Source organism: Cariama cristata, unplaced genomic scaffold (genome assembly GCF_000690535.1).
Source record: "Cariama cristata isolate BGI_N322 unplaced genomic scaffold, ASM69053v1 scaffold22908, whole genome shotgun sequence".
In the NCBI taxonomy this organism is placed as follows: Eukaryota; Metazoa; Chordata; class Aves; order Cariamiformes; family Cariamidae; genus Cariama; species Cariama cristata.
The window spans coordinates 58,428-74,382 of NW_009630951.1; the positions used below are offsets into that span (position 1 = coordinate 58,428).

At 47.2% G+C, this 15,955-nt stretch overlaps 1 protein-coding gene across 1 annotated transcript in view; it reads right to left on the reverse strand.

Moving 5' to 3' along the window:
* AXIN1 (axin 1) overlaps window positions 1-14,782 on the reverse strand; it is a 71,791-nt gene extending 57,009 nt beyond the window's left edge. The window contains exon 1 of the mRNA XM_009705773.1: window positions 13,712-14,782. Within this exon, the coding sequence (XP_009704075.1) occupies window positions 13,712-14,589 (878 nt within the window). The 5' untranslated portion in view covers window positions 14,590-14,782. The remainder of the gene's footprint in view (window positions 1-13,711) is intronic.
* Window positions 14,783-15,955: the final 1,173 nt, after the last annotated feature.

Consider the following 15,955-nt stretch of genomic DNA (forward strand, 5'->3'; position numbering starts at 1 on the left):
AGATTTGAGATCAGATATTTAAAAAATGGGAGGATCGTAACACGCATACCAACTCTAAACGCCAACAAAAAACCTCCACTCCTTCTATTTCTGTTATTTGAAAAATATGTTCCATTTTAATACTGCATAATTTGACTTACGCCTTATAGTTTTTAAAAGAACAGTCACCTGCTTTATTTGTAACCTCATGCAGTAGAACCAGGATCAAACAGCAAATTAAAAATCATTAAATGATTGAGAGGAAAGGAGACATACCTTTCTAATTTTTAAAGCTTAACCTTTTAGACGGAGGACTCAAAAACACCCCTAGAAGAGCAGAGGAGGAGAGACGGACAAGGATACGATCTAGTGTAGATGGCTGTTATAGCATAGCAGTTTCATCCCTCACTATTGATGCATATTTTTGGGAGGCAAAAAAGATGCTTTTCCTTGCTTATGTGGTTTGGGTTGCTGGAACTGCACTTTTACCTCCAAGCAGGGCTCTCATATTGTATTTCATGATTCTTCGCAGTGATGGCTCCCTGTCCCCTGGCCACCAGTCCAGCTGTTAGTGCCATTACTTCAACTATATGAGCATACGAATTTCTGCAGGGCTCGCTGTTGCATAGAAGCTGATGAAGTCCCTCAGACATGCATGTGACAGAGAAGGATCTGCTTGGCCGTTAATTAAGGACTAAAATCACAGAGGTATTTGTTGGAAGGGACCTCTGGAGAAGCAGAGTAGTCCAACCTCCAACTTGAAGCAAGACTACTGTCCACACCAGTTAAGGTGGCCATGGCTGACGTACTTCCTGAGAGCAGGAGTATTTTAAGAAATCTGGTGAGAGAGGTAAAATCACGATCAGCTCTGATGAGGGACTGAAACAGCCTTTTCTGATCTTGCATCGTAGGGACCACGGGAAGAGCGAGGAGGAAGGATTAACGCAAGGAGAGCCAATAATGTGCTTGAAAGAGCCTGGGACAAACTTGAACACCCTTCTCTCAACGAAGTGATGCACGCTTGTTTTGTCTGTACGGGAAGCCGGAGATAGGAAGAAGAGTAAAGTGCTAATGAGGCACTCCTCCAGAACTCGGAGGGCACTCCGACCTCAAACAGCTTCTGCCAGCTCCATGGCCAGCAGGTCCCCAGCCGACACAGGGCCACACCATCTACCCTCTTCTCTATTCCACCTCCCCAAGGCTGCATCGTTGGAGGTCGCAGCCTGCGGCTGATGCTTCCCCGCCGCCCTCCCCTCCTTCCCTGCTATGGAACTGCCGCTCTGATGCTCCCCGTCTCCACGCTCACCCCAGCGCCCGAGAGGGACTTCCCACCCCTGAGGTCCCTCTCTGTTTCCAAATTATGCTCAAAATGCGGTAACACAGAGGGAACTGATGCCCTGAGCACTAAGATAGTAAAGGTGAAATCCAGCAGCCTCGCACAAATGTAAACCACGGCTGCAGCCTCAGCTGGGGAGGGGGACTTGGTGCAGAGGGGTCCCCTGTAGGAAAGGGAGAAACCGTGAAAACCTTTTTAAGGCCCCAAAGGGTTGACTGTTTAATACAGAGTTTAGATCTGCAACACTACCAGGTGACCCTAAAAAGGAGGGAAAATTTATTTTCAAACTATATCTCCACCACAACTGCATTGGTATCAGTACGGTTAGAAAGAGACCTCTCTGCTGTACTCCAGGATTGGTTTACTTGTCAGAGTAACCCGACGTTATAAATCCTGTTCACACTCAGCTATCACTCAGGACTGAATATAATCCTGTTTGACAAACCTGCCTGTTTTATTAAGTTGCTAACTACACGAGTTAGGTAATTTCAGACATTTGCTCTTCCAATTCCAATTTTGCCTACTTGGCGTATCAACGTGTGTACGTTAGAATTAAAAAGAAAAACTATTTTAAAAATTTAAATTCTAAAGGAAGCACATTTTTCTTCCCTGTTAATTGTCTTCTGTGGCTTTGCAAAACCAAAAAGATATTGGGTGCCCCTGCCACTACTGTCCCATCTGGAAGGAGAGGTTTGGCTCCAGTCCCACCCTCTTTCTTCAGCCCAGGCTTCCAGGATGATTTCCAAAGCTGAGAAGTGAGAGGATTATGCTACTCCATACCACCCGAGGCAACACACTACACCCAAGTCCGCAGCCCAAGATGGGCTACCCGGGAGGGTTTCTGACATTGCTGGTGCCAAGCCACAGGCGGCAATTAGCAAAGAAAAAGGGTTGCTCGTAGCTTAACTGCTCGCAATGTGGTTGATGGCTCCAGACAGAAGAACCTACATGAGGTGAGAAAGAGAGCAATCCATGCGGAGCTGACTCAGGGCGTCACCATCGGGGACCAAAACCCAGATGACCTTGCTAAGTCTGAGCAACTGCTGCCTCTCGAGTGTACCCTACCATTGGGGACATTCAGTGATCTGTAGGATGCATCTACCCTTCAGGGCATCTGGAAGAGCTGTGGGCAGGCGCTGGAGGACTGCAAGGCCAGCATCTTCCCTATAAAATCAGCTGGGATATCAGCTCACTCGCTACAGCTCCGACAAGCCGCCTCTCCCAGGCTGAGAGTGCCCAAGTCAACGATATTTGATGAAAAGGATAGTCAGCTCTCACGAAGAGGAGCTCCAGCACCGCGTCAAGGAAGCAAAACATCAATACGGGGCCAGTTGACTTTTCTGCCAAGGCTGCTGCAGGATCAGAAAAGCCTCTGTGAGCTCTTGACTAAAGCTGCAGCTAGCAGGGCGCAGCACGAGAGGGGCTAGAACAAGCTCCGGAGTTTCTGCCTTCCTCAGATTTGCTCATCACTTCCAGCCAAGCAGCACGATGGAGCAGTGGAGCTTGACCAGTGAACTGTCCCAGGGACTGAGGGCACCCTGCTAATGCCTGCATCGGAGACGCAACTCGAGATGTCGGTCTCGGAGATCTTTCCTCTCCTCTCCCTGCTCTGCTGCAGTGGAGCAATGCAAAAGGCAGTGCAGGCTGCAGCAGGCATCCGTACCGTGCCCTGTCTCTCACTGGTGGAAAATCTCACCCTAAACCTGATGAAACTGCAAGGCGTTGGTTCCTCAGCAGTGACACCCACGGCAGTGCCGGCTGCCCTCCCGGCCACGTGGGCAAGAGCCCTGCCCTGCGTGGATGCTTATCTGGGCTGGTGAGTTGGGCAGAGTGCTATGTTAGCATAAAAACAACAACAGCCCCAAACAATTGTCAGGGAGTTCAGTGCAGCACATTTCCAATTTCTTGGCAATCACAGAGAGACAAGCATATGAAAAATGCCCCTCTCAGCACAGGCTACCTTCTCCTCAGTACTGCAGTGCTGAAAACAAAAATACAGAGTTTCGCCCAGTCGGGTCAAAAGCACCAGGACCTACAATGACACACCATATCTTCCAACGGCCCTACAATCAGACGTGACTAACCTGCTGCATCCGAGAGGGACCATCCAAAGAAACCTCCCTCCCTTCTCCCTGGACCACTACGATCCATACAACAGGATACAGCTGGAGGGATATAAAAAGGAGAGAGCAGGTACAGCTCACAGCTTGGTTGTCGTGGCTGTGGGCACACAAAGCTGCTCCTCAACCACCTCTCCACCAGTCCCATCAGCGTATTTGTGTCATCCAGCTGCTACAGCCTTTGTCACATACACCTACAGAGAGCAAATCTGCATTAAACAGTTATTAAGATGGTGTGAGCCTCAGCACCCTGCCTATCCCAGTGCCAGCCACTGCCACGACTGATTCCATCTCACCAGTGAAAACTCTGGAGAGGGAAAGGCCGGCAGAGACAAAGGTGTGCTGGGTTTACCTTTGAAGGGATTTAGATCTGGAGCACTCAACACCGACAAACTGCTGAGACAGGCATTTACTCAGGTGTATAAACATTACGGACGGCGAACGCCAGCCTTGCAAGAATTCTCCTCCAAAGCTTAAGAATAAATTCAATATGTTTTTAAATCATTATGGATGAATCATTAAAAAAAAAAAAAACAACAAACCAAAAAAACTTTCTACATTTTATCTTCAGTTGCTGACACTGATTGCACAGCTGTTTTGGTTTTACTATAATTACATATTCCCCACCTACTTGCACTCTTAGTGCGTAGCAGAAAACCTAAAGCCTAGGCTGACATTTCCTTATGGCCTTTGGAAGTGACAGAACGGTTAACACAAAACGTAATTTATTTGAAGTGGGAGGGGGGAAAGAGAGGCCGCAAGTTAATTTCCCTTAGAAGCCCGATGGTCCCCACCCAGAAACCCGCACACAAAAGCATACTGCCTTTTAAACTGGTAGGTTAGGTCTGAGACCAGAGCGAAGGTTTGTCAACCATGACAAGCTACGGCTTGTTTAACAGTCGACCGGAGGGTTGAAAAGTCTAATAAAACCAAAAGGCCTTCCATAACAAAGCTGCTGCCACTTAAGGAGAACATTCACACCCAGTCAGTAGGGTTTTTTTTCAAACATGCAAAGGTATTTGGAGCCTCTAAAGCAAGCAAAGGCACACCAAAACCCAGGAGCTAGAAACCGAAGCTGGAGAAAACCTGAAGCGAGCAATAAGGAACACACTGGGAACAGGGAGTAACTAACCACGGGAAGAGATAACAAAAATGCTGCATAACCTCCCATCACTTGGATGCCTTTCTAAAATAGACACTTCAGCCTGACCACAAGTTATTGTGCAAGAATCACTGGGTGAAGCTGGGTGACCTGTTATCTCCGGGATTACCAAGGGGAAGTTTTTCCCATGCCCATTTGGAAAGCTTCCTCTCTTCAGGAGGAGGAAGGTTTATGGATCAGTTTTAGCAGGCTCTGCCAGCCTCTTCTGGGGAAAACCCAAAACCACCGCTCAGGGACAGTAGGATGCTCTGCCTTCTCGAATACCTCCAGTTGGGCAAATGTCCCCAGCCGGCAGCACTCAAGTCACCCCCGGGTCACAAACTTCATTGCATATGTCTGGAGGGGAAAATTGCAGCGCTGTTTTACGACGTGACCAATCCTTCATTGCTCATTTCCATCTCGTTTCAAGCTCATCTATTTTTGCCAGCACTGGCCCATCTTGAAGAAAAGAGGGTCAAGCGAGCCTTTTCAAAGTAGCTTTTCCCAAGAGAGGAAACCAAAGTTTCCCTGAATGTGCAGATGTTCAGAGACACATTAAATATAAACACTTCCACAACAAAGAAGGCAGCTTCTGCCGTTTCTTTTCCTGGCAGAGCCATGGACCAAGCAACAAAGGACTTGGGGTGATGGTCTTCATCCAGCGCCAGCAGATCAGCAGAAGACAGATGCTGCACACACCTGAGGTTGCCAGCGTACTCAACAGCTTTCTTCTGTGGCTTTGCTCAAGCAGGAACATTTTTCATTTCCTAAGAAATAAATGTTATGACAGTCACATGGACTGAATTAAAAGTACAAAGACAAGGCTTCTTAGTCAAAGACCCCAACTTTTTATTAAAAAAAAATACATGCCCTGTGGAAATGCAATCTGGGTAGGGCCATAAGGAGAGCAAGAAGGTTCCAAGGTCATGTTTTACAATCTTTTGAAGCAGTAATGAAGTTGATGTCCGAAGGAGGCATTTCGTGCTGCAATCTGTACAGAGCTTCCCTTTCTTCAGCACGCTGCAAATATTACAGTGCAAGAACTTGCTGTCTTTGCTCCGGTACTCTTATTTATACACAAAAAAAGCCCTTGTGCAGGAGATCAAGGCTGTATTTCATTGATTTGACACGATGGTTAACCTGTGAACTTCGCCCCCACTAACAGAATAGAATATTTGTTGATTCCTCTTTTGGGATCCTCGAGGGTAACAGTCGCTTCATCCCAGCTCTCATTTGCAAGTCTGGTGCCAAATGGTTTTACAGCTCTTACTTTCGTGAGGCAGAGCCAGGACAAAGTTAATCAAACCCAGTGGCTCCAGCTGGATACAGAGGCCCTGCGCCTCGCTCCCTGGATCCTACCTGTAATTCCCAGGAGCTCTCCTGCGACTCAGCTCCTATTTGTACTTGTGAAAGCTTGGAGAGGTCCTCAGCTACCAAACGATGGATCCCATGTGAATATATGTGCTGGCTGGAGGTCCCAAAGCAACCGCCTGGACCAGGTTGGCAGCAATGGCAGAACAACAAAGCCCCTCTTCCAGATAAATCTCGCCCAGTCTGAAATGCTGATTGCCAGCCAAGAAAAAGACCAAAATTTATGATTGAAAAGGCTAAATCTGTTAAACACTAAAGGCATGGTTTTCCAGCAGAGCTAACCCATCTTAAACATGGACTGCTGGAAAAAAGGTAATCCCATCTCCTCACTCCTACCTGCACCGGCATTTCTCTGAACACATGCTGGAGATAAATGATAAAAAACTAAACCTCCAGAAAAAAGGAAAACGAAAATGAAGAGAGGGAGAGGACTGAGACTCTCCTGACTACAACAGGACAGTGAATATGTGGGGGTCGGGGGGCTGAAGGAAGACTAAAACCCAGTAGCTTCTGGTCATTAGCTCCAGAGGTAGGTCCAGGGACTAACATGAGGTTCTGGTGCTAACCAGTAGGTCTCACTGGGGTGTTTATTTCAAATAGGATTTTTCCTCTAGCTATAGTTTTCGTCCCTCTACTGTTTTTCATCAGGACAGATGAAAGCTATTCATCTATTAGCTATTTCCATCAGCTAAAGACCATCTAAAAGCTGGTACTTTAACAACAGGTTGTATCTTGGGGGTCACAGGACCAAAAAATTCCAGGTCTTGCCACAGAAATGTAGTCTGGAGTCTTCAAAGCTAAAATCCAATTTCCACGTGGGTTTTATAGAATTTGGATAATCTGACTTAAAACTGCAACGGTTCTACTTAAATTCATCACTGCCTTACAACAGCGCAGAACTCGGACCCGGGCTGCAAGTAACGATGGTTTTGCTTTTACACGCAAGCGTGACCTGCTCCAATTTAATTTCTGAGCGTGACTTTGGGCAAAGCAGCTCCTCTGGCACACGGCGGAGGGGAAGGAGAAGATGCATGTCTCCAGAAGAGTCAGACCTTTCCTGAAGTGCCTGGAGCCGGGTGTTCAGGGCTGCACCGGCAAAGGGCCAGCCTTGCCCCCCATGAGCAGAGACGAGTGCTGCAGCCCCCGGAGCAGCTCCCACCTGAGCCACGTGCGTACTGCAGTGGTAGGAAAAAAAATGAACCCTTTAACAAACAAATCGCCCCAAACCCAGCTAACCGCCGTGGGATGGTGTATTTCCAAGAGCGTCATCTTCTTTGTAGAGTCCGAAGCTGCACTTCCAAGTGAAGCAAGCGGTAATTAGCTAATTACTGGCATCAGGATGGATGGTGTCAGACCCGTTTTATATGTGATGCGCTCAAAAGCATAGCCCTCCTCCAGTATTGTTCCACTTCCAAATCACTTCCACTAACCCAGGAGCAGAGCTATGACATCCCATCGCCATGGAAGAGGTTGACAACAAGGTACCGAGGACAACCGGCCTCATCTGTGCTGGGACGGCACAACACCGGCTGCTCCGTGCTGCCCAGCGAGGCCAGGCAGAGCAAACCCCTGCTCTCAACCAAGTGACAAATCTTTTCAGAAAGATGCTCAGAATTATATTCACCAGCAATTTGACTTTTTAATCATTTCAATTACTGTGACTAAAACCCTTCAATCGGAACAAAACCAGGGAAAAATAACCCCTCTCCTTCTGAAACAGCCTGCCTAGCTTAACAGACCATACCAAATTGTGAAGGTTTTTGCTTTTGTGGTCTTCACATATTTCATTTAATGCAGATAATTAACCCCAGTTTCTAATTTCAAATCCTCCACATAAGGAAGCAAAGTGATTGAATACATTCACTGACAGACGGAAAATTAAAATATTACTACAGCTTCTGCATGTGGTTCAAAAGACAGGGCCTCGCAAAAGATCTTTCTTCTTTTATTTGACTGATTAACTGTAATTTGCTTAATGGATTTAAGGATGAGCCTAATAATCCAATGATATTTCCAGGAACTGATTCAGGATATCAGCACCTCCGTTCTGCATTTCTTTTAAACACTGCAATTTTCCGCACTACACATACAGCCGCTTCCGAAACCAGATTTTTCCACCGATTCTAATAAAATCAGGGCCATAATTTCTTCTAAAGGCACGGTGACAGCATGACTAGCCTTGCACCGTGAAGCCATGCTTCTTGGAGCACCTTCTGAAGCCCCAGAGCGAGGGATGACCCACGGCCACGGCGTGCTCCGGCCGCCAGCGACCCAGCCCAGCGGGCAGGGAGGACTTCTCGCACGGCTTGGGAAGGTGGGGAAGTCCACAGCTCTACCCTAACATGAGGCCAGCCTCTGTTCCCCCAGCACCCCCACACCCTTCTCAGTCCCTTTTCCACCAAGAAAGCCTGGCGTAACAGGATTTCACAGTCTGTCTCAATAGTTAATAAATCCCGGGTCTAACAGACTATTAAAGGAAAACATCCAAGAGGCAGTCATTTTTAAAATGTCCAATGGTAACTAATTATTCAAGGGTTTAGTCCATTATAGCGACAACAAAGAAACTCTTAAAACATAAAGCCAACTTGAAGGGAGATCAAAACCAAGGTGTACCCACCCCGCAGCCCACCTCCTGGGTATGCTTCTCAGCACCCGGGGATCAGCTCAGCTCCCATCCAGCCTTTTAGCACCCAATTCTTTCTGAAACCAGGCAGAACCCAAACCAGCCCGGCTTCCAACCTGCTTCTCAAAATATCGTATTTCATTATTTGTGCTATCATTGTAAGCGTACATCAAAACAGGACCACCAACGACCCTGGACCAGACGGGCCATGGCTCTAACCCGGCCGTGAAGCCCTCCAAGGACAGAGATCCCCTCCGCTCTGGTGATCTCCTCCTGGGCTGCATCGCACTCCTCACGAAGATTTTTATTTTCCCCCGCCACATCCAACCTGCCCAGCACCAAAAAGAGGGGGATATCCCTTTTGTCCCCTTAAGAGATAAGATTCTGTAACCCGAACAAAACTCAATCACAACAAAATAAGGTAGCTGTTCGCTGGCGGAGGGGGAGAAAACGCTATTCCTTTATCAAAAGAGTGTGCTAAAAGCTTAAGTACCTGTCTTTAGAAAGAAGCCAACGCACTGATCCATAACCAAACAACAAATACACCACTTCGTCATCTTGATTTGTGTAGAGGCAAAGCTATGGGCACAAAAGGTATTCTTCTTCAAATAAAATCCATTTTAAAACTTGGCAACCGCCAGTATAAATACTTTACACTGTTAATATAAGCATTTCCATGCAGAAGCTTCATCAGCTTAACAATGTATTTAAAAAAGCTGGCCTAACTTCTATACAAAACCATCATCAGTCTTTGTCTTGTATACCTTACAGCGCTCCAGTCGCTAAATTCCCACTTAGCGCTATTAGCATCAGACCCCACCTCCCCATTAGACCCACCAACTTCTCTCAAGAACAATGCAGAACCGAAACTATTCTTCTGTAACTTATTTTCTTTAAAATTGGAAATAGCCACTGCTCTACACAGACTTCAAACAGGGTTGTATTGATTACAAGTGATGTTATGGGCCCAGCAATTTTAATTCAAGTTAAGTCAAGCTAAGCGTCCAAAACTTTTTTTTCTGCCTTTACATATGGGTCTAACATTCAGTAGCTGCTTTTTTCCAGCCAACAAGCTCTCATGAAGCTCCAATAGCCTGACTCTGAGATGCACGTACTGCCTCTCCAGTTAAAAGAAGCATCAGTAAGACAATAACGCGTGCCTTAAACTTCCCAAACACTGACTGCTCCTGCATCACCACTTGTGATTTTGCATCCCCAGTTTTCCATCTGTTCGGTACAATTAGCACCGATTCCTTCACCACGCAGGCTCGAGTCAGAAGCGTGCAATTTAATATTTAACGATGAATGAAGCAGCAAACCTCAAAATTAGGTCTGCCAGCTAAATTTCGGCTTCCTCCTGATGCAAGCCCAGCCTCTGACCGCTGGACCGTTTATGCAGCCTAAGCAACGGAGAGATCCTGCCTGCACCTGCCCTGAATCAGCCCTCACGGCTCCCCTCCACGTTACAGGTCGTCGTTGCATCGTCTCAGACCAGAGGTTGTCACATCCCTCTCAAGCTCCTTCAGCTTTCCTCCACTTGCTTTCTCTGCACACCACGTTATGAAGAAGTGTTGGCTGTACGTTTTGGGGGGAGCTGCCCTCACACGTGCCCAGAGAGGCTGCCAGTACGTGGGCACAAGCATAAGGACTCTCCCGGTGATTCCTACCAGCGCTGGTGGAGAACCACCTCACTCATCCTTTTCATCTGAACCGCCAACACTTGTGAAATGCCACGAGCTTAGTTAGCTCAGCACTGTGGAAATTAAAGCTTGGATCATGTAGCCAGCTTCCTTAAAAAACCCCCCACAAACCTATGTGTATATTAAAGCCCCCCGTAGAGAAATTTCTCCATCCATGCCTAGCAGCTCCACCACAACACTCCTCAATATCCAACAACTGGAGATTTCACCCACCACCACATGTCCTCTCATCATCATCATCATCCAGGTTGCCTTTTCAACACGTTGTGCATTTCATGACACGGGTCAAAACCCAAAACAATTGGCAGAACTAACCCAAACCTCCCAGTTTGCTTGGCTTCCAGAAGAGACGAAGGCAGAGCTGCTGGCAGGTAACACCACGTGCTCTTCTCACTTCCCACCACGTGAAGAAAGCAAAGGCAACGGCCGCGAGCGCTGCTCTCCCGTGCTTTGGGCGTGGGAGGGGAGCCCCTTCCCATGCAGAGCTAAAGAGACAGCGGAAGAAACCCACCCTGACAAAAGACACAACGGTGGCCTTTCACCACCAAACACCAAATTCCCAACTTTTTAAAGACGCGTGCATTTTCCTGGAGCGCTCGAAAACCAGGCTGCAGGGCGGTTCTCAGGCACAGGTTTAATTTCTGCTCTTCGGATCTGAGGAACGCTGTCCCGGCGTGTCAGAAGAAGGTTAATGAACGATTTAGCCGCCCTCACAACCACGTTAGTGTCACTTTCGGAAGCTGCGAGTTAATGCCCGAGATCTTCGGGGGTTACCCTCTTTGAAGTTCACTGATCCATAACCAATGTCCAATTAATTTGCAGGAGCCTAACTATAATGACTATTGGCCTTTTCCTACACATACAAAAACACAGTGGGTAACGGCGATGCTTTTGGTTTCAGGATATTCTCAAATACGCAGGCACATTTGCACACCTTCAAAATATCGAACACTAATAACAGCTTGTCTTCTGCTGTTTGAAGAATTTTTCACGTTTGCTTTCCCGAGAGCAGAGCTACTGCATCAAGATTTATGAACTTTCTGCTGTAAAAAATTTGGAGCTGATTCAAGATGCTCATTTGCTAACAGAGAAATACTTCTATTGCATTTGTTGAGATTCCTCTTTATTTAGGGTTTCCATGGAAGCCAAGGAATAGAAGTTCAATCTTGGGAAGATTAAACAGGCCCTCAGATATAATGCAAAACAGCTTATTTCAACATTCCCTCAAGAACAGAAACGAGAAATTCTTCCACACATATGAAAAAAAAAAAAAAAGTTTGTGGAAATTTTCGAAATAAATTGAGACCCAGCCTTTCAAGTGCTGCACGCAGCTATTGCTTCTTGCTGCAAGCAGCTCCATCAGCTTCCAGCACAGTCACTCAGGTAAGAAAGTAAATAAACAAAAAAACTCTGCAGGATAAAGATGCTGCAGCTTAAAAACCAGCTTATTCAAGACAGCTATTGCTATACAACATCCGTGAAGTAAGTTAATTCAATCACAAGGTCTTGCACAAAGAGGAACAATCACCTCATAAACTAGTATCTCAGCAGATTTTTTAGAATAAAAAAATGCAGAGATGACACCGTTCGGCAGCATCTTCCACAGTGATGCTCTGGATGCTACTAGAACTGACAGACCAACATTTAAAAAATAAAATATATCCCTTATCTTCAGTTACTCCAGGCTGAGAAATGACTCCCGCTCTGGTGAGAATGGTAAATGTTTCCGTGCCTCCCTGCTCCACAGGTCAACGGAGCGTCAGTAGCCACAATGACAGGCTGTTGGACACTACAAATTAATAGCAACACATTTTTTCTGACCTCCATCCCCCAGGTAAAGATTTATTTCACGTTGTTCCAATCTGGTATGAAAACGCCCAAGACTGAGGAACTCTACTCCAAAACGCTTCTATTTCACAGCACATTTCTCAAACCATTTTAAAATCTGGCACAGATACATTCAGAAAAGGGGTAAAGTGCATTTTTTTTTCTGCAGCTGGAGCTGAGAAGCGCAGTGTTCCATGCAGGTTTTTTGCTACCTGCTCTAGGAAGGAAACGAAATGCAGCTGAACCTCAAACAAGTTATTTTCAATCTTAAAGCCATTATTGCTTAAATAAAAAGATACTTGAATCGTAGACTTTTCTAATCCTTCGCTTACAGCGAGTACCCAACCGCTCAGTGGAAATGCACTTCAAGAAACATTCAAGCTTTTTATTAACTCCACGGGAAAGTCCCAACACCCTGGGATATTTTTTTTCCGACTCCTGATTAAAACAGCGGGAGTCCGCATGAATTTCCCCCCCTCCTTTTTTTTTTCTCCCCCCAAGAGTTTCACATCCAACATCCCCTCCTCGAAATCTATAAGAAAACAAGAATCAAACCGAACACATTTCACCAGCTGAAAGGCGCCGAGACCTTGCGCGGGGCGGGATGCGTTTCCAGCTGCCAGCCTAAAGGGACAGCCGAGGGAGATTAAACACAGAAATGCTTTTCATAAGGCAGGCGGCTTTGAAGAGGACAGTTCAGCTACTTCATTTCGTAATCTTCACAAAGCGTCAGATTTTAGCCTAAGCAGGTCTTAAAACAAGGAGATTTTATTTTTACAAAAAAAAAAAAAAAAAGAAAAAAAAAAAAGTAGGAGGAATGTGTTCTGGCCGGGTTGTGTTGATTCAGCAAGGGTTAGACACACACATGCTTATTGATCCCAGAGAGCTCCCTGCTAAGTTAATTGTCTGGAATTTTAACTGAGCTCTCAGCAAGTTTCAAAATCCATGTTGGCTGGAAGTGGGTGGGGGACCCAGAAAAAAACCAGGCTGCAAAACTGTGCAACTCCTCCAATTTGGAAAAAAAACAGCAATTACTTTGATGAAGGAAAAAGTTGCAGCAGGGAATGGCTTTAACTGAATTCAGTGATTCTGCCTTTGACACCGCTAGAATTCAGTGTCGGGAATCTCGTGTGCAAAGCAGTACCATTACCACGGAGCACTTTGAACCCCGTTTCAGTCATATAAACATCACCGAGGTGAGGGCATCTCCTGCAAGCTTCCTACAGCTTCCAGTTGCGGCTCATCACAACCATCTCCTGGTGCATTGACACAGAGAAGTTCTACCATGAGCTGTACTTGCCCACGTTACAGTAACCGAACGCTGCCCTGCTGCTGCCTCCAGACCACGTCCAGCAGCAGTTTCCCCAGGTGAGGAACATGCTGCAGGGATGATTCAGGACATGCAGACAGGAACGGCCAAAGAGACCCTTAAAATAACCTGCAACTACTTTCAAACAAAGCTTTGCATTCCACCCGTGCAATACCATCTGGTACCGACGCGGATGCTCCCCACCACCCAAGGTGTTCCAAGGCTTCCCATCACCCCCGCCCCCACGGGGGCCCCCTGATCCGTTCCCCGGAGGCAGAAGGGAGGCTGCCCCGGTGCTCACCTACCTGAACTCCCTCCCCTCGCTGTAACGCCGAGCCGAGGCAGCGCGCTGGGTTGCCGTCTCCAGAAGCAGTTTCTGTGTGAGCCTGCTGGAAGGTGCCGAGTCCCTGCTGACCTCGGGCTCGGCCTCTTGGTCACACTTCCATTCCTCATCCTCGTTCAGAGTCGGCAGATAACCGGGTAGCCCTTTACCTGTCCCAGACCCTGAGCTCGGATCGCTATAAATTTTTGGACTTTCCCCACCTGTCCTCGTGTATTCCAAATAAATATCCGACTTAAGGAACAAAGGGTAGGTATTGTCTTCTATCATGCACTGAATCTCCGTTTGGGCCTGGTCAAACATGTCGGGGTCAATCTGCAGTTTCATGACGCAGTCTTTGATGAAGCTTTTCGTGGCCGGTTTGATCTGCCGGGACACAATGCCGTTGTTGTCGAGGATGTATTTTTTGTAAATGGCTTTTGCCAGCTTGAGTCTTTTTTCCTCGTTAGACACGCACGGCTCCAGCTTCCTGAAGCCACTGCAGGCAAACCAGAAGTCCAGCAGATCCGCACAGTCCTCCTGTTTCAGGAAAGTCCTGAAGAGGTTGATACCGTCTTGATCATCCAGCAAGGAATGCAGCGACTCGGCCCACTTCAGGTAGGGTGGAGTTGGCGAAGCACTCCCCTCGGGCTCGTACCCCAAATCCAAATCGGAGCGCCTCGGTGTTGCCGTGGACGTCTCATTTCTAACCACATCGCTTTTACCAGAGTAGAAACCGTGGCTTACTGGCCTTGGATCCGCCGACACGAGTTCCCCCTCCTCACCAGGAACCGGTGGCCTTGGAGCATCTTCAGTGAAGCTTCCTCCGAGGTCCAAGGGGAAGCCTTTCCCCTGAATATTCATTTTTCCGGTCCTTGCTTGCGCAGGAACAGCGGGGGATGAGCTCAAATCTCAAATCACTAATATTTGTAGCTCCAAGGTGAACAAGTTTGTTCGGCTGAAACAGATAAGAAAAAAATAAGCGAGTATCACCGTAAATAAACACTCTAAGATTACAAACCACTAATTCTGCTCTGCACCGTTACTGTATTCATGCCTCTTTCTCAGCGGAATCAATGGCAAAGCTCTCGGCGACTCCAGAGAGCGCAGAACCAGGCTCAAACCAGGCACTCACTAAAAATGAGAGTCACAGAATATCCCCAAACTTTACATCCAGCGTTCAGCATCACCGATACGGCTGGTGCTACACTAGAACAGCGGTCGATTTCCCAACACCAGTGGTTTTATAGGACCCTGGGATCTGGCAGTCCCCACATCTAAGAGATCTACACTCAGGTACCAACGCGGTGCCACAGGACACGAGCCGTCTTCTGCACTGCCACTAACTCCTCTGCGCAGCCCACCTGGACAGCACACGTCCCAGGTCATACTAAGGCAACATGTTTTGATCTAGTCACCGATCTAGGAAATTCTCATCCCCAAACAGGAATTTAAAGCTTGTGAAAAAAATTTAGAAAGAACATCCAGTTAGTCCTGAAAGTGAGACTGCACCTTAATCAAACACAGGTGGCTTTCGTACGCTCAAGTGACATACCAGCGCCACATTCCTCCGCGTTTCAGAAACATGCTGCGTTGCCTCGTCTAGCTCTAGGGGAATCCAAATGCATCGCTGACCCCAATATTTTGGGCATCTGGATTGCATTCTTACTTCAGATGGGCATGTTAGCACAAGAGCTCAGCTCTGGCACTAGTTTTTGTAGACAGGCCATTGAGAAGAGGTTCATTTACGCCAACAACATTGCGTGCTACGAGCCTGGGAAAATTTCAGGTCATCAAAGGAAGATGAGAAAAACCACCTCGAGAAGGAAATCTGATCAAGTACAATGTTTTTAAAGAGCAACGAGTCAATATGGAGGATGGGAGGTGAGGGGAAGGCAGAGAAGGGCAATCCCTGGGTTGCTACTCCTGCTGCTCAAGCATCATCTAAAGACGGTAGCGAAAGTCTTGTTTTACAGAATAGCATCAACCTCGAAGCCCAGAGTACTGCAGAGCACCAGCTGCCCGACGAATTACTCCTTGCACTGGATTAACTCAATTGCATGTGAAAACACACCAGGAAAGACACGTTTTAGCTCAGCCTCCCTCTCAAAGCTCACCCCACCCCAACGAATGCATCTTTGGGATGCTTTCCCATTTTTCCCCCTCGCAGCCCACCCGCACACGGCCAAACAGCCCCAGCCAGAGCAGGAGCACCCGGCCAGCAGGGCCA